This window comes from Danio aesculapii, chromosome 20 (assembly GCF_903798145.1).
Source record: "Danio aesculapii chromosome 20, fDanAes4.1, whole genome shotgun sequence".
NCBI lineage: Eukaryota > Metazoa > Chordata > Actinopteri > Cypriniformes > Danionidae > Danio > Danio aesculapii.
The window spans coordinates 17,101,238-17,122,933 of record NC_079454.1 but is presented as its reverse complement, the minus strand read 5'-3'; the positions used below and the strand labels follow the sequence as shown (position 1 = coordinate 17,122,933).

The window sequence follows — 21,696 nt, the reverse complement described above, 5'->3', positions numbered from 1 at the left end:
GTGCTGCCGCTTTTTGTGCATTCTACATCTCAAATAACAAACTCGCTAATTATATGAGAATGTTTTATATTAGTTATACATGTTTATTATACATATTTGTATAGCGCTTTTACAATGTAGATTGTGTCAAAGCAGCTTCACATAGAAGGTCATAGTAAATTGAAACAGTGTAGTTCAGTTTTCAGAGTTTAAGTTCAGTTCAGTTTAGCTCAGTTCAGTGTGGTTTAATAATCACTACTGAGAGTCCAAGGATATGGAGACCTTGGGATCATCTCGTCGCTGGTCTTGGATCGAATCAGTGGCGCTGCATAGTCTGAGGGCCTCGGGATGAGTATCCCCCAGGTGGAAAAGAGAATAAAAAGAATAATTAGCGTAGCTGCTGTTCATAGTGTATATAAAAGAGATGCAGAAACCTGGGTGGAGCACATTCATGAATCATACCACTGAGTGATGCACTGAGTGTATGCTTTACTAAAAAGATTTTGATCTAGTTTTGAATTGAGAGAGTGTGTCTGAGCCACGGACATAATCAGCAAGGCTATTCCAGAGTTTAGGAGCCATAAATGAGAAGGCTAGACCTCCTTTACTCGACTTTGCTATTCTAGGTACTACCAGAAGCCCTGAGTTTTGAGATCTTAAATAGCGAGTTGGATTGTAGCGCGACAGATGTTTGGTTAGATAAACAGGAGCTAGATTATTTAAAGCCTTATAGGTAAGAAGCAATATTTAAAATTCAATACGAAACTTAACAGGCAGCCAGTGTAAGGAGGATAAAATTGGGGTGATATGATCATATTTTCTAGACCTGGTAAGAACTCTGGCAGCTGCATTTTGTACTAGCTGAAGTTTGGTAATAGAGGATGCTGGGCAGCCAGCAAACAGAGCATTACAGTAATCCAGCCTAGAAGTCATAAAAGCATGGACTAGCTTTTCTGCATCTGAGATGGATAGCATACTTTGTAACTTAGCGATATTTCTCATATGAAAGAAGCCAGTTTTTTTGACATGGGATATATGATTTTCAAAAGTTAAATTGCTGTCTAGTTAGTGTTTTGTTTTTTGTGTGTACCTTCATTGCATGAACCACAGCTTCAGGTTTCTGTGCAGATGAGATAAATCCAGTGGAAGGAGAAGATTCACTGGTCTGCAGTCTTCCAGTGCCCTGAAGGGAAGAACAATACATAGAGGGGTCAGTTTGCTTCTGACCAACATGGTACAGCACGTTGTTTTATTTTTGGATATTGTACCATAGATTTATACACTCCCATTCAAAAAGTTGATATCAGATTTATTTATTTGTTTGTGTGACACAGTGGCTCAGTAGTTAGCATTGTCACCTCACAGCAAGAAGGTCACTGGTTCGAGTCCCGACTGGGTCAGTTAGCATTTCAGTATGGAGTTTGCATGTTCTCCCTGTGTTTGCGTGGGTTTCCTCCGGGTGCTCCGGTTTCCCCCAAAGACATGCATACCGTGAAGGTGAACTGAAGAAACTAAATTGGCTATAGTGTATGAGTGTGAATGAGTGTGTATAGGTGTTTCCCAGTACTGGGTTGAAGCTGGAAGGGCATCCGCCTCATAAAACATATGCTGGATAAGTTGGTGGTTCACTCCGCTGTGGTGACCCCAGATTAATAAAGGGACTAAGCCGAAAAAAAAAAACGAATGAATGAATGATTATTTAAGCAAACAACCAGCTATGGTGTGCATATGCATAGACCCGCTCTCACTAAAGATACATTGACTAATTAATCATCATTAATTATCTGTCTCAAGATATGAGGACTGTTCATAAAGAAAACTACATCTCATCTAAAACATTCATCTCTGCTCAGCAGCCCAGACAGCTGTGGAAGACAAAACCCCCTGCTTGTTTTATGATTCATAGTGCATGAACAGTGATGGACATGACCTGCATACCTTCACATTGAGGATCAACATGAAACAGCCATTCTTAAATGCAGCCTGCTGCTGATATATGATGACCTATTGCATTACTATTAGGGATGTCATGATCAGTTTTTTTGCCCTCGAGTTCTAGTCATTTGATTTAGAGTATCTACCGATACTGAAACCGACGCGATACTTCTATAATACATAAAAAAAGAATAAAGTAGAGCGAAGAAAGAGATCCAGGAAGCTTCTTATTTTTTATTAAATTCACCTTATTTTAACATTTAACAACTCTGTTAACATACAGAGCACTTCTGTGAGGTAGCTTGAACAATCAAGTAAGAAATAACTTAAATTCTTCAGTTTTGGACTTTAGTGCAACAGCAAATATATAAAAATTATCTAACATAAAAACAAAAAGCATCCCAATCTAAAATACCAGGCAGGCAATCCCAAGTTTACATATCTCACAGTTTGATGTGGCAATGTTGTACTCTCGCAATGTTGTACATACTCGCTCTTTCCGCTTCAAGCTGCTTCCGTGTTCTACTTTGCTGGCATTTAACCAAAAGCATCTCTGCAACAATGTCCTGCCACACATGTTGCTGTTTCTGTGTGAAGTCCAGAAAGCGGTCTAACACTGTGCCACCACATAGCTATAGATGTGTTAAAAAATAATATACATATATATTCGATTCCTGATTAGGAGGTAACGTCTGATTTCCGCTCACGTGATTGGATCTGGACATGCCTAATTACTATGCTTTGCTCTTAGGTGTAACTTGACATTTTATGTTGGTTTGTTTGGCATTTAATTATGGTGGCTTGAGAAAGCCAACATACTGTTACTGTTACAACATACTACATAAACTTCTTAATCTTCCGTCTTCTTCTGAGACCAATTTCAATATGCATCTCCTCCTAGACCTAGACCGTTCATACTACAACCACCAAACTAACACCAAATCTTCAAACTGGTCTGACTTGGGTTGCTAAATCTTTTCCAACTGATCCGACTTACTGTTTTCCGAAAACTGACTCAAAAAAATTGGAAAAGTCCTATTGACTTAACATTGGACCAAACTTTATGACCTCACAACTTTCCACCAGACTGTCATACAGACTTAAGTTTGGGCTCATTTAAGACTACCAATCTGCCAATGACTGATGACTTTTTAACTTACTAGCCACACCCTAGCAACCACTTACAACACTCTAGCAACTGTCCCATAGACTTCCATTGTAATTAACTGCCATTGACTTTACATTGGACATACTAACAAAATACCAATTCATACTAACAATACACTAATTCATACGAGAAACATACTAGCAACATACTAATTCATACTAGAACCATGGTAATGTATGTTAGCAACTGCCTAGCAACTACTCAGAATACCTTAGCAACTACTTAGCAACCGCCCAGCAACGCCTTAGCAATTGTCTAGCAACACCATAGCAACTGCCTAGCAACCACATAGGCCACCCTAGAAACACCTTTGCAATGACCTAGAACACCTAGCAACCGCCTAGCAACACCTTAGCAACCACATAGTAACACCTTAACAACCACATAGCAACTACCTAGCAATGCCTTAGCACTACCTAGCGACACCTTAGCAACCACCTAGCAACTACTTGGCAACGTCTAAGCAACCACCTAGCAGCCACTCAGAACACCTAGCAACCATCTACAGTAGCTAGGCATTAGCAACCACTTAGAACATCCTAGCAACCACCTAGCAACACCTTAGCAACCACCGAGCAACACCTTAACATCTACCTGGAACACTCTAGCAGCAGCCTAGCAACACCTTAGCAACTGCCTATCAACCACTCAGAACGCCAGAGTAACCACCAAGCAACCACTCAGAACACCCTAGCAACCATTCAGAAAATCCTAGTAACCATTTAGAACACCCTATCAACAGTCTAGCAAGAAACATGCCAATCCATTCTAGAAACACACTAATATATATGAAGTTATAACTGTTTCAAACTTCTTAAAATCACAATTATAAATTTTTTTAACCTACTTCAATGTCTCAGACTAAGCTGTCTCAAGACACCATAAAGTTTGTCTATGAACTTTACTTTTCTAGTTTTTCATTAGTACACCTTAAGTTTCGATTTTTGAGCTTAGAAGGCCATAATCTAGACTGATAATGAATTTATTTGTTTTGCAATCTCAGTACAGGGTTGTAAAAATTCTGTAAAAATTAGACTCTGCTTTACTTTTGTGTTCACCAGCTCACAAAGAATCTTTTTTTTTTCCAAAGTGTCGAAACACTTAAACAGAAACTCTGTGCTTAAATATGAACAAACATTACAAAACAAGCAAAGTAGTTTCGATTCACTTTCTTGATAAAAAGCACTTGTTAACCCATTATTAACAGTCTGTGGAAAATAAATGTATATAATCTAGTTTCAAATTAACAATAATCTATATATCTGAAAAGATTCTTTAGTCTTTAATTATATCATTTTGAGCTCTGAGCTCTTTCTCTCTCTCTTTCTTTTTTTTTTTTTTTTTAAGGGATTTTTTCACTTTTATTATGATAGGACAGTAGAGATTCCAGACAGCAAAGCATTGGGATCAGAGAGAGTGGAAGGATCGGCAAAGGACCTCGAGCCGGGAATCGAACTCGCGTCGCCGTGAGCACGTCGGTGCTATGTGTCGGTGCACAATTACCACTAGGCTACTGGCACCGACGCGCTCTCTCTTTCTCTCTCTCACCAGTGGCAGTTGACAGGGCGCTATACACACTACACAGCATACACTGGCATGACAGGTGCTGAACTTCACACAGCCAGTTTTATTTGTTGGTGATTTTCATGTTGTTCCTTTTTTAAAATGCCTTTTATTTTTTAAATCTTTCAAGTTAATATAGGCTATCGGGTAACATAATCTCCCTCAGAGATATTGGTGTTCAATAACGTGGTGTGCAGTAAGACTATTGACCAACCCCGCCCTGTAATTTTACACACTGCATAGACTATAGGCCCTCTGGTGTGTTGTGAATTGCATGTTTCAAATGACAGCGAGACATGCTACATTTAGTTTTTATTGTAAAATATACATTATAACCCAGTACACAGTAATATAATAATTTTGAATGGCTTGCCTATTGGCGGCGTATATAACCGTTAAGCTTAAATAGGCTTAGCATATTTTTATTAATTTTAAAAAACATTAATAGAAATTAGCCACCCTTTGATTTTTTTCATTTCCGTGTATTTTTTATCAAATGAAAAATACAATGAATATTTTATTTTGGTTTTCAATTTAATTGGAATTAATATAATTATTAGGCGACACAACTTCTATATAACATTGGCTCTGATTGCATTTATACAGATATCCTACAGATAGACTTTTTGGCTCAAAGACATTTATGCCTGTTAATTTCAGTGCTGTATTTAGATTTCGCAAAGGCTTCAGCTATTCTAACTGTCAGCTGTTACCAGCCTCAGTTTTGCGACTTGACTTGTGGGGCGTCTACGTATCAATGTCTGCATGACAGCAAGAGAGGGAGATAAGTTCAGACCTCAGATTCGATGTGTGGCCACACGTCGTAGTTACTTTGCTGCAATTTTCGAATATAGGCTCATCTAAATTAACTTTTCATTCCATTAAAAGCCGAATATTGCCAGACAGACGAAGAAACTTTAGATTTTGGAAGAGAGTGGCTTCAGTGATAAAAGACGCAGAAACACACAGGATACACTCTTGTAGGCCTATTCATTATTGATTTTTTAACATTAAACGCATAATAATCAAGTGCAAAAAAGAAGAGCTGAATGGTTGCTTTTGTTTCTCTGCAGTTGGCTTGTCAGTGCTAAATCACTTTTGTTTTAATAAAAAATAAGATTATTTATTATTAAACATTGTGAGATGATGATCGCGTGATTTTTTAAAATAAGAGTAGGCCTATGCATTGCGTATTTATGGCTATTAATCTTATCTACCCGAGACCCACTCATAGCCAAACATCAAGTATAGCCGACTTTTGATTACCTGACCAGCGGATTAATGGCAGGACTCGTGAATATGATAGGGTTGGAAAGAATCACGCATAACAGTGTTTTATGCGTCCCAATTTGCAATGCCAAGAGAGTGACTTTATAAGGTAACGTACACTGCACACACTTTGTGTAATGTGTAAAGTCCTGGACGCATGTCAGGATAACTAGTCCTTCAAATGTCCTTGCTTAATCATTAATAGATAAGATCTGCAGGGTTATCAACATAGTGTGTATATTTTTGGCTTGCAACAACCTTCTGTTAAGAAATTTTTGTGTTCATCCTTGCTACAGGCAAAAAAAAAAAAAAAAAACAAAAAAAAAAAAAACGAACAAATAAACTTCATTGAAACCAAATCTATGAAGTATCGGTACTCATTTTCAGCGAGTACACAAATTAAAATACTCGTACTCGTATCGGTTTGTAAAAAAGTGGTATTGGTGCATCCCTATGATAAATGAAAGACATTGACGAGAAATGGAGCAACATATTTGGTGGTTGAGAACGCTCTGCAGTGTACAAAAACCTGCTTTCCGAGAAATGCTGGTGGCAGAACAATGAAGCAAGATACCCTCTATTGGCCAGGGTTGCGACGCTTAAACCGGACAAAGTCAACATGTTAGTTTTTCTGAATTTAAAATATAAATAGGAAACAAAGGTGGACTTATAAGCTACTTTTTGTTTTCAACATCTGACATATTATTACTAGTAGGCAATTTTTTTTTTTTTGTTCTTATTATTAGTTACTATTTATATTATTACAGATTAGTAAAGTGTCATTTAGGCTATTTGTGAAGTTCTTAAAAATGTAACCTTAACATTAATTATTATACTGTTTCAAACAGTTAAAATTATTTAATGCTTTCCTGCATTATTTATAGGCTGTATTGTGTTGTCTCACTATTGAAAGTTTAAAAATAAACACGTACGTTTGTATGGATATTTTAGCATAATTCTTTGGTCTTTGTTATTTATTTATTTTTACATAAAATGTAAATTAACTTAGGTAGGCTACTTGGGTACAATACAGAGGCGTTATTTGTTGGTGGTATGAAAGGAACATTTTGCCAGTGAATATTGACCTAACCACTTTAAATAAATAAATAAATAAATAAATAAATAAATAAATAAATAAATAAATAAAACACCTTACGGAAAGGATGCAATAAAGGAAAAGCATTCTCTTAATCATTCTTCATTATCCGATTTCTTTTACCTATAAACCTATATTGCGCCGACAAGAACAAGCTCTAAAACGTAAAGTCTAAAGCGAGAGGAGTAATTAATTTACTATTAATATTAATGATCAGAAACACAAACTGCGTTTGTATGATAAACGCCGTCACGTTGTCGTGTCTGCGATCTTTTCTCATTGAAGAACAGATAATCCATATTATTTGCCGTCTCCCCAGTCAGGTTTTCATCCACAGTTTCGCTTTTGATTCTTCTTGCTGACTCAAGGCAGTAATACACCTTTTATAGTAATAATAATAAGCACAGTTTCGCTACTGAGTTTATCAAAGAAGGTTATGCAAAGGTACTGTTTAAACGGAGACAGATCATGGCTTCAGCACCAAGGGAGTGGTTTAAATTATATTTTATTCTCTTTATTTCTTTCTGTTTTATTTTAAATAACATAAGTTTTAGGTAAAGATGTCAAACTATGCCCACACATGCAAGCTAACACACTATAACCGGTAAATAAATCATAACCCAGTCAACATGCTTCATTACCCAACCAATATCAGTGATAGGAAAAAGTGAAATGTTACAATTTAATGTCATTTAAAAAAAATAATAGCTAAATGTGTTGGTTACATTTTTATTTATTTATTTAGCCTATCTTAATAACATTTTAATTTTAGGGCCATGAACTTACAAGTCAAAATAAAATATATGCTAACTGTATTGTGGCGTTAAAATTGGCCTACAGTATATTTTCTGGTGTTTAATTTTGCATGAGCAAATAGCAGTATAGGCTATATTAAATTTTTTTTTAGATTATCAATTAGCCTACCTGCAGCACATGTGAGAGGTTGATCTGCGGCAAATCCACTTATAAGTCAAATCACGCGCTATATCTATTTTATTTATAACACTGTAAACTTGACTAAATTCATTCATTAATTCATTTTCTTTTCGGCTTAGTCCCTTTGTTATCCTGGGGTCAACACAACGGAATGAACCACCAACTTGACTAAATAATTAGTTTTAATAATATCAATAATAATGAATATAATAAATTATAATATGAATTTAAGACTACTGTGGGACTGTGTCAAACTAAACATTTTTATTAGGCTACTCTAATATTAGACCTAATCCCTAACTAAAAAACGAATGTTAAAATGACTGGCAGTTGCGTCTCTGCTAAAATATTTAAGGGCAAATTTAATTAGCATCTTTTCCCTTTAGACTTGTATTTAAAGAATTAGTTAAACGCATTTATCCAGGGTCACCCTGACCTGACGTAGGAACCAGATCTCTAGGCTATATTCATATTATAAAATATCTACATTTGTGTTCTGCAGGTTGGAATGACGGGAGTGTTGGTTATTAATGACAGAAAGAATTTTCACTTTCGAGTGAACTTCTGTCATGGATTATTTTACAGCATAATTGACCCAAACCCACCCCCCTACAACCCACCACCGGCAGTTGTTGGTGATTTATCACCGCGGTAAAAAATTTTCCACTGTCACATCGCTACCTATCCTATCATTTTTATAATATCAAGTTTAAGATGAGGAGTGGAGTGTGGAGTTTGCATGTTCTCCCCATGTTGCCGTGGGTTTCCTCCGGGTGCTCCCCACAGTCCAAAGACATGCGGTATAGGTGAATTGAATCAACTAAATTGGCCGTAGTGTATGTGTGTCAATGTGAGTGTGTATGGGTGTTTCCCAGCCAAAAGAAAATGAATTAACAAATGAATGAATTTCCCTCATCAACAAAGTCAATATATTACGATGCAATATCATCGTCTCTAAAAACAAAAACTTGTTTGAATACATGAGGAATTCACACTAATAACTATGCAGCTAATGCTATAATTCATGATATTCATTGAGGAGCCGGTTTTCATTGGTAATCATATTAATTTCTATTCTTGAAATTTTTTACATTGTTGTATTGTAGCTTTTTGATGTTTTTATCATCTTCTGACAGCACAGTCAACTAAAATGTTATTTCAATCAAAAATGTAAACACAATCATTAATTCAGTCTTGCAAAGAAATTAGACCATTAGTAAATAAAATTAGCCTTTAATTATCTAATGCATGATTAGCCATCTGCTAATTTAGCAGTACAAACAAAGGAGTGCAGTGTGCTGATGATGTGCGATCTCTTTGTTCAAACCACACTGACTGAAAGTGACACCAGAAATCTATAAACACAAAAGGTCAAGTGGGATAAAATCAGAGCTTGACCTGTTTTCTCAAAGGAGACGCTGAGTCAAAAATTCAATTTAAGCTCTGCTTTAACACTGCAAAGACTTTCAGCTGACAACAGCAAGATTTTCATGCAAGCATATAGGACATAAAACACACTGAGACTTCCTGTGCACTGGCTGACTGCTGCATGTTCAAAGGCGCGTTTGTTTGGTTTTTTCCATTTATAATTTTTTTTTTTTTCTCAGCAGAGAGCTCTGCTAATTTTCCAAGGAAACATAAAAAGAAAAGTTCTGTGCCTCCAGTCCTGTGCAGGAAAAGCCTATAGCACTATACAATAGATGAAAGATTTGATGTACTAATCAGTCTTTTCACATTGTTACTGAATAAAGACAAACTGTTTAAGCCAACCCAGACTCATTGGAAATGAGAGTATTAAAGGTGCAGCAGGTGATTAATGTGAAAAATGTTCGTCTAATTAAAATGTGTCAGGCCGATAAATCCCATAATTCAGATAAGTAGCCCAAACTGTCCGCCAACAAATGTAGATTTGTACAACTGCGCACCCCTGTTCATGCAGACAGATCCACCGTTTGCGCATTCACGTGCGTTCACATGCACACGAGAGAGCGACAGCAGTAAAAACAAATGCTGAATCAAAACTTTTTAAAATCCTGAATCAATATTGGTGTTACTTTTGCAGGCTGGAGGAAGCATGACACCATGGCTGGAGTATTTCTTTTAGACAGGTAATGTTATGTTTTAAAATGCAAAGCTTATGTACATTTTGTTGTTTTATGAATGAGATATACACATGAAAGTGTTGTTCAGCCACTGAAATCTTCTGGCGAAATGACGACTATTTTCAGTTTCATAAGAGACCTTTTACAGCATCGATAACATAGATTTTTATTTAGCTTAACAACAAAACATCAGTAAAGAGCGCTATTCCGCCTGCTTTACCAAGGCCAAATTGGTTTTATATTCATGATTAATTTTTAAAGAATGACAACCTCTGACGCGCTCCCTATATTGTTTACTATGGTACTTTAATTATTTGGTCTGAAATAGCATGTAAGTATGGCTTAGTAATAAGTGTAATTCCCTGCACGCTGCCGGCCAACAACTAAGCATAGCTGTTTTAAGACAAAATGAATGAGAGAGCAAGACCAGTGATCCTTGCATGCATGAAATATTGCACATTATGACAAGTTTTGCTTGCTACACAACTAAAATGTGCTAGATATAATACAGTCTTTTGTACTATAAAACTGGCGAATGACATGACTACTGTTATCTTTAAGGTGCTATCTGGGTAACTATCCGGGTTGAGTACTGTTATCTTTAAGCATGTTAGTGATTTCAGGATGTATGGCTTTGGACGGCAGGGGAGGGACTGTGTTTTTAAAGCTATTATGCTAATTAACATTTTGGCCGATCACATACTTTAGGGCCTGTTCACACCAAGCACAATAACTCTAAATATAGCAATAAATATGTTTGCATCCACAAATACAGACAGTAAAAATATGTATTTTTAGATTCTGTCCACGAATATTTAAAAAAAAAAAAAAAATTCCCACCTTTTTATTTAAAAAAAAACTGTCCACGTGAAAATGCAAAAATTGCACTGTGATACATGTTAAGGGCACATCAATCCAACAGGTGGTGATAAAAGCCTTTTATGCTGGGTTCACACCAATGACTGTAAAAAAATATGGACAATGCACCAGCGTCCCATTGAACCCATTGAACACAAAACGATGGCAAAACGCCTCATGACGGGTACAAATTGTTGCAAAAGACTGCTGAAATTGGAGCCTGGGCATGCGCAGAAGGGACTACCTGATGGAGCCAGAGGTGTAGCCGCGGAATCAAGCTTTCAACCAAATGCTTGTACATCAAATCAACCACGTTCCCCGAACTTCTCACTTGACCGCACTATATACTATATATATATATACATATATATACACTATACTATATATCTACACTATAACAAAGGCTTGCTGAATAAATATAAGCATTACATTTAAAAACACTTAATAATATACAACTTAAAAACTGTGTGATGTAAATTGTTTTTAATAATTTAATAAAAACAATATGTTGGACTGCAAAATAAACAATCTTTCATACATTCTAGCCTAAGTTAGACTCAGCTATGAACACAAAAAAATTTCTCTTATTGCGGGTTGTTGGTATTTATTATCTTCACAGGGGTAGACATATTGTGTGTAAAATTTGAACAATAACATATAAAAAACCCGTAAATTTTAGAAAAGGTTTTTAATGTTTAATTACCGATCAACAGCACCCAAAATATACACACCATGGACAACTATTTGCCATGCAGGAAAAATCGTGTGTTTAAAACATATAAATACAGCAAGATTTCTAAATATCAACAGGATATTTACACATCCCCTGCCTGCACTATATAAAATAATCCTTATTAATTTGTACAATAAACTTTAACTGATGTCTCTAAGCTGCTGCAACATCGCTTCAATATTGTTTATCATTTTTTGCCTCCGTTTTCATTTGGTTAATTTGATGCCTCAATATCTGGCAAATAAGAATTTACCTTCATTTCATTGTTTAGTAGGTGTTTTCAAATCAAAAGCCAATGATACATGATGTAGGCCGATATAAATAATATATAACATTTACAGCTCTATTTGTTTTGTTTTTTGTATCTAGAACATTAATATTTTATAACATTAAATTCAGTAGATTAACCCAATCACATGCTGAAACTCAAAATGACAGAGACGTCCTTTAAATCAAGTTTAAATAACATTACAGGAGATCAATCTGGACATAGGCTAACATTAGTTTTGTCTTCCTAATTATTATTTCAGACCCATAAAAAGAATTACTGCTAGATAGCGATTACCTGTATTTTCCCTGTCATGGCTAGGTGTATATCAGCAAACTAATAAAGCCCGATAAAGCCCTCACTTTACCGAATAAACAGTGATCCGTCCTGATCCTGTATGTCAGAAAGTATAGTTTACTGCTGAACTAATTTTATCATGGTAAAAAAACACAGAAATGTATTAATAACACTTCAATCTTCTTCCAAAGCTCTGACGGTCTGTTTAGAGAAACTGTCAATCCCAACTGTCAATCACAATGACACGCTCCCTTTTTATAGCATTAAATTACTGCCTAAAAACAAACTGTTTACAAAAATGAAGATCTGCACCTATATCAGCATGATAACCAGTGCCTTAATTAACCAAAACCATCTTTCAGGACATTTTATTGTAAGTGTAATCATTTTTTTTATTTGGGCTTAAGTCTCGTTCATTAACACGGAGGAGGCGGGCTTTCTGACTTGTACTGCAGCCAGCCCCCAGCATGCGATCTGATGGCCGGGACCTTCACTCAAAAGGAGGCGTGAGACACACTTGGTTCACACCAATGCATGTTTTAAGTATTTGCTTGAGTACACTGCATACTGATCAATGCAAAGGACGAGGAATGTGCAACACTTTTGCCATGAACATGTGGAATTTGCCTCAATTGCATCTTGAGCATTTGGTGTAAACCCAGCAGTGTTGGCCAATCAGAAAGGAGACAACACCACAAACCCTGACAAAATTAGGCAAAATCTCCGGTTGTAAAGTCCAATATTTTCCTCAACATATCATTTGGGTGTACACATTTGGATTCTGATCTTAAGTTATTTTGTTAGATTAGTTTTTTAGACTACTTTAGGCTTTGATACTGACAATTCTAATATGTATGTGCAAATATATTATTGTAAAGCATCCTATAGAAACTCATTCATTCATTCATTTTCCTTCGGCTTAGTCCCTTTATTCATCAGCGGTCGCCACAGTGGAATGAACTGCCAACTTATTCAGCATATGTTTTACACAGCGGATGTGCTTCCAGCTGCAACCCAGTACTGGGAAACATCCATACAGTCATTCACCCACATACACCATGGCCAATTTAGTTTATTCAATTCACCTGTACCGCATGTAAAGTATATTTATGTTCATACATGATGTGAACTACTGCAAAATAAAACACCTTTACAAACATAAATTGTAGTACACGAAACAATTCCTTTACATTTGCTGGAATGAACACTGAACAGGAATGGAATAAAGTAAGTATAAAATAGACACGAACAATATTGGCGTTCAGTGGAAGAGATCACTCACGTTCAGCAGGGCTTCCTGTCTCTGCGGGAGGGAAGACAGCTGTGATTCTGAGTGGTAAAGGGTCATGCCCTTCCTCAGGGCTCGCAGGTCTCCCGGATTATACTGTTCAATGACACAAGAGGGAGAGAGAGAGACACACTATAAATCAGTGCATTTAAAGGATGAAAACAAAACAAAACAAAAAGTTAGCAAAATAAATAAGTTGTCATAAGAAATCAAAGCCAGTGTAAGGAAACATCACAGAGAGAAAATGAGAACCTATGCTTCAGTTAAATGACAGTAAAAAGAAAATCTGCTGTTTATTTACAATTGGCTAGCACTTAGCTATTCACTAGCTTCAAAAATGTTAAAATAATTCTTGAGTTGCTATTGATAGGTATCCTTAAAAAAAAACATTTTGAGATTAAAGCTTTCTTTCTTTTCAATCAATTAATATCTGCACATCTTGGGCCAAAACATATGCTTGGGTTTGTTTCTAAGATGGCTGCTGAGTGAATTGACTACTATTAGGATTCTTCGCAGTCATACCCATTTTATTTGCTACAATTCAAATGAGAGAGATTCCTACTGAATATTTTTGGCTTCCAAACTTTTTATCACCTGATTCCTATTTGTATTATGATCAACATATTAATGATGTCTTTAGTATTGCAAGTGTTGAAGGTCATCAAATTATCTGTTAGAAAAGGAGAAAAATAAGAAAAAGGTAAAAAAGGAAGTGAAAATTAACCAAACTTTTCAGTTTGTTTTAAAATTAACTATGATAAAATCATTTCATGTGTTCAGTGTTTTATAATACAGTATATTTTCTCATCATATTATTTAGTAAACTGTTGCTATAAATTCCCCGCTAAAAACAGCTTAAACCAGCCTAACCTAATTGGCTGGTTTTAGCTGGTTGACCAGCCTGGTTTTAGAAGGGTTTTGGCCATTTCCAGGCTAGTTTCCAGCCACATCCAACCTGATTTTAGCTGGTCAGGCTGGGAAATGACCAGCTAAAACCACCATGACCAGCCTGGTTTAAGCTGGACATAGCTGGTTTTAGCTGGGCTCCCAGCCTGGCTAGGCTGATTAGGCTGGTTTTAGCTGGTTATCTTCCAGCCTTGATCAGCTAAGACCAGGCTGGAAATGGCCAAAACCCTTCTAAAACCAGGTTGGTTGATCAGCTAAAACCAGCCAATCGGCTTAGGCTTGTTTAAGCTGTTTTTTCTTCAGCAGGCATAGTTGCATAAAACAACGTTATTGGGTCGTTTGTTTATATTACTAATGCTTTTGTGTTACTGTAGAAACTATAGAATACCACAACAAATTAATTCAAGTTCATGTCAATTCTGTTACTATAGTATGGTTCAAAAACCAAATTACATTATTTACTAAAATTACTACAGTATTTTTAAACTAATAAATGAACTGATTTTGGCTCAAACATATAAGGATGTACACTGGTATTTGCTTTTCAGTTCTTCACAGAGATGACGTTAATCCTGTTTTGAATCAGCCACTATGCTAACACATATGCGTTTGTAGCTCCGCCCTCTTTTGAAAAATGGGCTGGGACCACAATCTCATTTGAATTTAAACCACATTTAGAATCAAATCCTAAAAGCAGCAAATTCAAAGAGATACAAAATTTTGTGTACAACTTTGTGGGCTATTTTTAAGCTGAAACTTCACATACACACTCTAGGGACATCAGATACCTAATTTACATCTAGTAAAAAAGGCGCATAATATGTCCCCTTTAAAAGTAAACGTTTATCATCAATTGTATTTACTGGATGTATAATGTTGCTGAATATCATCCAGACTGAGATTAAGACTGAGTTTTAAAATAAGACTTGTGCTCTACTCAACTATCCTTTATTTATTAAGTTTCATTTGAGATTCCAAGTTTTAATGTGTAACACAGGATTACTACAGCAAACCCACACAGGCTCCTGCCTTTTTTCTTTCTTGTCCAGGTATTTTTGTTCAGAACTTAAGTCTGAATCTCTTCATGCTGCCATAATAGGAACACCCACTAGCTGCAGCCGCCATCATCTCTAATTACAGTGATCCTTATGACATTTTCATGTCTGCCTTTCATGCTATCTCAATGCATGTGATCACTGTAGGAAAGACCTATAAATAACCATATCACTCTCTTTCAGGAGAGAAATTGTGTTTTTGGATGGCTGCAAGGAAGATGTGAACTTCACATAAGCACGCCGCAAACCTAAACATACTGTATCACCCGATAACCATCTATGGTATTTAGGACACCTTGAAACAAGGCTGGTGTACTTGTACAGACAAGAATCATTTTGTTTGTATGCATGTTTTATATTATTTTTTTATTTGATAAAGAATGTTGATTAAACTTACCAGAAAATGTTGTGTGTTTGCTGAAGGGATGTTTAAGATACAATGTATTTTCAAAAGTTTTGGGACATCTGTCTTTACATGTACATGAACTTTAATGTCATCCCAATATTAATCCGTAGGGTTTAATATTGGCTCACCCTTTGCAGATTTAACAGCTTCAGCATTTCTGGGAAGGCTTTCCACGTGGTTTAGGAGTGTGTTTATGGGAATTTTTGACCATTCACTAATGTTGGACAAGAAGGCTTGGCTCTCAATCAAATATGAAATTCAGGTGTTAAAGAAAGCTCACCAGATTACATCTGACATACCCCATCCTCTTTTTGATTAATATCAAATCCTTTCCGAAAAAGCTTGGTATGGGGTCCCTTTGGCAAAGATCAGATTTGATATTTAATTTGTTCCTATGCTTCTGATATCCTGGATTTTAATGGGAAGAGGTATTTGCTGTTTTTAGTACCGTTAATGTTGTGTGATGTTTGTCTTATGTGTGTGGTGTGTTTCTCAACCACATTCCTGGAGGACCCCCAGCTGTGCACATTTTCCATGTCTCCTTGCCCAAACACACCTGATTCATATCACCAGCCCATTGACAGAAGCTGAAAGACCTGTAATGGGTGTGACGGACAAAGGAGACATCCAAAACATGCAGTGCTGGTGGAACGTGGTTGAGGAGCTCTGATATACATGGCGTAAATTTGTTACGCTGAAGAACAAATCACCCCAAAAGTGGAAAATAAAGTTTACAGTAACAGTTTCTGCTCTAATTAATCACAAATATGTTTGAGTCAAGGTCTGGGGTCTGTTCTTCGTACCTTGCTTAAATGATTTAATATAATTTGGCAGATCCTGGATCTTTTAATCTTGATAACTGATCTCTGGCAAATTTGGTTCCTCAATCAAGTTCTCTGAATCAGATTAAATGTCTGGATAAATTGATCTGAGATTGCTGCGTGTGTTGTGAAAGACAGATCTATCAATCCTCAAAATCATGATCAGCAATGCAATGATTTGCTGATGGCACAGCAGCATAATGACATCATCTGATTAATATTCAATTATCCATGTGAGCAAAATTACATAAAATTCATTGTAAATGATTTGTTAAATATGACACACAATAACTTTCCACCTTTGTTGTGTGCTGCAGGCTTTACACTTTCATGTGTCAAGAGTATTTAGCAATTTATTTCGTTTTACAGTTAGAGCGGTTTTCTTTATTATAGTAGCCATAGTTGTATTATAGTAGCAGGTTTCTTAATCGGTATAAAGAATAACTGGATGTTTAAATTGATTTTGCATCACAAAACCATTTAGATATTGTTAAAGGTGTCTGCAACCTTTGTGAACCATCATATCACCATCATATTAACCGTCAAAACATGTTCATGACTGAATAAATGTAATATTCCTTTAAAAAAAGCTGCATATTGTGCACGTCTATTATCATAAACAAATTGTACTAAAGCGATTGTACATGTTTGTCTCTAAAAAGTTCATTTCAATAAATTTTCTCTTTGAACCACCAGGTGGTAGTCTTTGTACTTTTATTTCAGAATGCAGATTGCATAAGTTTCATTAACATATATTTTTTGACTTTATATACTGTATATAGTTAAACAATATATATTTACTACTTTCCCAGGTATGTACAACTACTACTACTGTAAGAAAATTATAACAGTAATAATTTCGGTAAAATTCTGTAAATACTTTCAGTATTATCTTTGCTTGAAATGACCTGATCTAATCCTGTTTATATAAAATGGGCCTGCTCCCGAGCAGGTTTGAGCTACCAGAACTGTTGCTATGACAACAACTCTCTCTAGTTTTAAAGAATGAAATGATTCTGAATCAGGTCAAATAATCAACAACCAAATCCAGCTAACTGAGTAATCCACGTACGAAGAACAGACCCCTGGGCTCAGTGCGGGTCAGTCATTCAAACAAACAATCTCATCTATGTCTTTATGGACCTTGCTTTGAGCACTTTTGAGCAGTCATTTTGATGCAGGAACATCTCCAAATTGTTACAAAGTTGAGAGTATGAAATTCTTCAAAATCTCCTAGTATTCTAAAGCATTGATAGTCATTAGAAATAAAGCACCAAGCCAAACATCTGAAAAACAAGGCCACACTATATACGTACATGGTATTTACCAATTTGGTTTGGTTGCTGATGTTCCCAACTACTTCCACTTTGTTGTAATACCACAACAGTTGACTGTGGAATATTTAGTTGTTAGAAAATTTAACCAATAGACTTATTGCACAGGCAGCAACTAGGTGTAATGATAGGAATGTACTCGTCCCCAAAAAAAGTTATGGTAGGGGGTCATGATTCAGTTCATGACAGTACTGTAAGTCCAGATGTGCCAATCACTAAAGTTTGGCAAAAAAGAAAATGGAAGATGCAGCACTCCAATATGGTTCTGCCATGTTAATGTTGTCATGCCAACATGCTAATGTAAACAGAAGCTTGTCCCACATCTGAGTTGTTCTCATTGGCCCACTGCTTCGCACTGACAGTTGTAAGCGTCACTACATGTAAAAAAGTTGAAACTGTTTTATCTTGACGCACCATCTAAAAAACACTGTGGTGCTCATGTGTGAGAAAGGCACATGTGTATAATGGTCACCCACGTCCCTCAACCTTGTTTATATAAAAAATAATAGAAATATAATATTCTGTCTCATTTCATGCGCATGCAAGTCAGTCACTTCTCTATACAAACACACAGACAAGACTGAACTGTTGTCGTTTAACGCCATTGTTGTCCACCTCACCCATTGTCATGGATGGACCTTTTCATTAAGAGACCATTTTCATTAAGAGATTTTGAAGCTTACTAGATCTTAAAAGTTAATACACAATTATTCCCTGCTGAAAAAAAAAAACAGCTTAAACCAGCCTAGGCTGGTTGTAGCTGGTTGACCAGCCTGGTTTTAGAGGGATTTTGGCCATCTCCAGCCTTTTTTTGGCCATCAACCAGCTAAAACCAGCTTAGGCTGGTTTAAGCAGTTTTTTTCAGCAGGGTTGTTTTCTGTTGCTGAACATAATTATTTTTTCTGTTGCTGAACATAATTATAATTTTTTTTATTTATCATTAGTGTTTATTTTGTGCTTTTCCATCACAAGAAGTTTTTCAGTTCTCTAGCTGATTGTAACAAAACGCTTCTGCCTCTTCAAAAGAATCAGAAGAAAAGCAAGCACTGGTGGTTTGATGATTATCCCTGTTGTACCAAACCCGTATCGAACCGTCATCCACTTAAATCACTTAAATCACAGATTCTGGAGTACATTACAGGTCTCAAGAAAATGATAAATGATCCTGAATAAAACAAATACATTTATAGAGATGGTATATAAGTATATAATTTCACTCACCTGGCAAATGGAGGCCATGTATATGGTTTGTGAGCGCAATTAAGTGCACACAGCGTGCCATATCATCTGATAATTGTAAGAAATAATTCCAAAAAGCAACTGACTGTGTAAAGCCACATATGTTATGAAGCGGACAGGAGACAGAGGTAAGGAAACGTTAGGGTGTTTATTAAATGACAACAAGGAGCACATGAAGGATAGCCAGGAGGATCAGGAATGATGTTGGGGTCTTTTCCTCCGTGGCTGGGTAATAGGAATACACGAGGATGGACAGCACACACCAGATACAGCTGACAGAGGATGACACAGACTTGGAAGGACTGGAAGACAGGACGATTCGGGAGGACCAGGAAGACTAGGAGGAATACAAAGAGAACAGGTAAGTAAATCGTTTGTTTTAGCTGAGGATGACTACGCTGAGTGGTCGCTCAGTTGTCCGCTTTCGTCGAGACGAGCCCGGACAATGAGCGACTGGAGTGCTGTGCTTTTATCTGGTGCTCGTGAATGTGATGCAGCTGTGTGCTCATTAGAAGTCAGGTGATGGTGATCTTCGTGAGTGGGGATCGTGAGAGCCTGACCAATCCGTGACAGTACCCCCCTCCCCAGGGCCCGCTCCTGAGGGCCGACACCTCCGACGCCGTGGTGGTCTCCCTCTGCTTCTAGGCGCTGGGAACTCAGGGTGGCTCTCATGAAACTCCACCATGAGACTAGGATCGAGAATATCAGCTCTGGGAACCCATGTCCTTTCTTCGGGGCCGTACCCTTCCCAGTCCACCAGGTACTCCAACTGGCCACCACGACGTCGGGAACGCAAGATCTCCTTCACTGCGTAGACGGCTCCTTCTTCTAGGAGCAGTGGAGGAGGGGGTTCCTCTTCGTGGTCAGGCTCTGTGGAGGGAAGAACAGGATCGTGATAGGGTTTCAGGAGTGATACGTGGAATGTAGGGTGAATACGGTAGTGAGAGGGTAATTGTAGTTTGTAGGTGACGGGGTTAACCTGTTCCACGATGGTGAAGGGACCAACAAATCGGGGACTTAACTTGCGAGAGGGCAGTCGCATGCGTATGTCCCGGGTGGATAGCCACACCTTTTGTCCGGGTGTGTATCTGGGTTCTTCAGACCTTCTTCTATCGGCGGTTACCTTGCTTCGACGGACTGCCCTCTGCAGATGTTGATGAGCCTCGTCCCAGACTCTCTCGCTCTCCCGGAACCAGTGATCCACTGCGGGGACATCAGATGGTTCGCCATCCCAGGGAAAGAGCGGTGGTTGGAAGCCCAGGACGCACTGGAATGGCGTGAGTCCGGTGGAGGGTTGCCGCAGTGAATTTTGGGCATATTCTGCCCAGCCCAAATACTGGCTCCAGGAGCTCTGGTGACCACTGCAGAAGGTCCTCAGGAACCGTCCCACCTCCTGAATCTTCCTCTCTGTCTGCCCGTTGGTTTGGGGATGATATCCAGAAGAGAGGCTGACGGCCACACCTAGGAGCTTGAAGAAGGCTTTCCATAGACGTGAGATGAACTGTGGACCTCTGTCCGACACAATATCTTCTGGAATACCAAATGACCTGAAGACTTGATTAAAGATATTGTCGGCTGTTTCAAAGGCTGTGGGAAGACCTTTCAGAGGGATTAGTTTGACAAACTTTGAGAATCTATCTACGATGACTAGAATACAGGTATTACCTTCTGACGAAGGGAGGTCAGTGATAAAGTCCACTCCTAGGTGTGACCAGGGACGGTTCGGAATCGGCAAGGGATGGAGCTTTCCAGCGGGTAGATGACGTGGGCTCTTGGATTGGGCACAGTCCTTACAGCCCTGAACATATTGCCTCACATCCCTTGCCATGTTTGGCCACCAGAATCGTTGGGATACTAGCGAGAGAGTATTGTTGATCCCTGGATGTCCAGTGCCTAGCGAGGTATGTAAGGAGTGGATCAGATCTACCCGGTGTTCAGGTGGTATGAACTGCCGATGAGGAGGGCATCCCGGCGGAGCAGGGGCTTCCGGAGTGGCAACGACTGGAGGAGCGTTCCAGGTGATCGGACAAATGGAGATGTGTTCGGGAAGAATCTTCGTTGGGAGTTCTTCATGATCGTGATGCTCGTGTAAACGAGAGAGAGCGTCTGCTCTTAGATTCTTGGGTCCTGGACGATAGGAAATGGAGAAATCAAAACGTGAGAAGAAAAGTGACCATCTGGCTTGACGTGGACATAGTCTCTTGGCCTCTTTGATATATTGGAGGTTTTTGTGATCTGTGATCACCTGGAACGGATGTTTGGCTCCCTCCAACCAGTGACGCCACTCCTCCAAGGCTAGCTTGATTGCTAGAAGCTCCCTGTCTCCTATGCTGTAATTCTGCTCCGCCGGGCTCAACTTCCGAGAGAAATAGGCACAGGGATGCAGTCGGGGCGGTGTATCATGATGTTGGGATAATACTGCCCCGACGCCGGTGGTGGATGC

At 37.9% G+C, this 21,696-nt stretch overlaps 1 protein-coding gene across 2 annotated transcripts in view; it reads right to left on the bottom strand.

The window, feature by feature from the left end:
- Nucleotides 1-21,696, bottom strand: part of ccdc85cb (coiled-coil domain containing 85C, b) — a 100,791-nt gene that overhangs the window by 13,809 nt on the left and 65,286 nt on the right. For both annotated transcript variants that reach the window (XM_056480582.1, XM_056480583.1), the window contains 2 exons: nt 13,487-13,588; nt 1,070-1,162 (listed from right to left, as the gene is read on the bottom strand). In XM_056480582.1, coding sequence (XP_056336557.1) covers nt 1,070-1,162; nt 13,487-13,588 — 195 coding nt within the window. The remainder of the gene's footprint in view (nt 1-1,069; nt 1,163-13,486; nt 13,589-21,696) is intronic.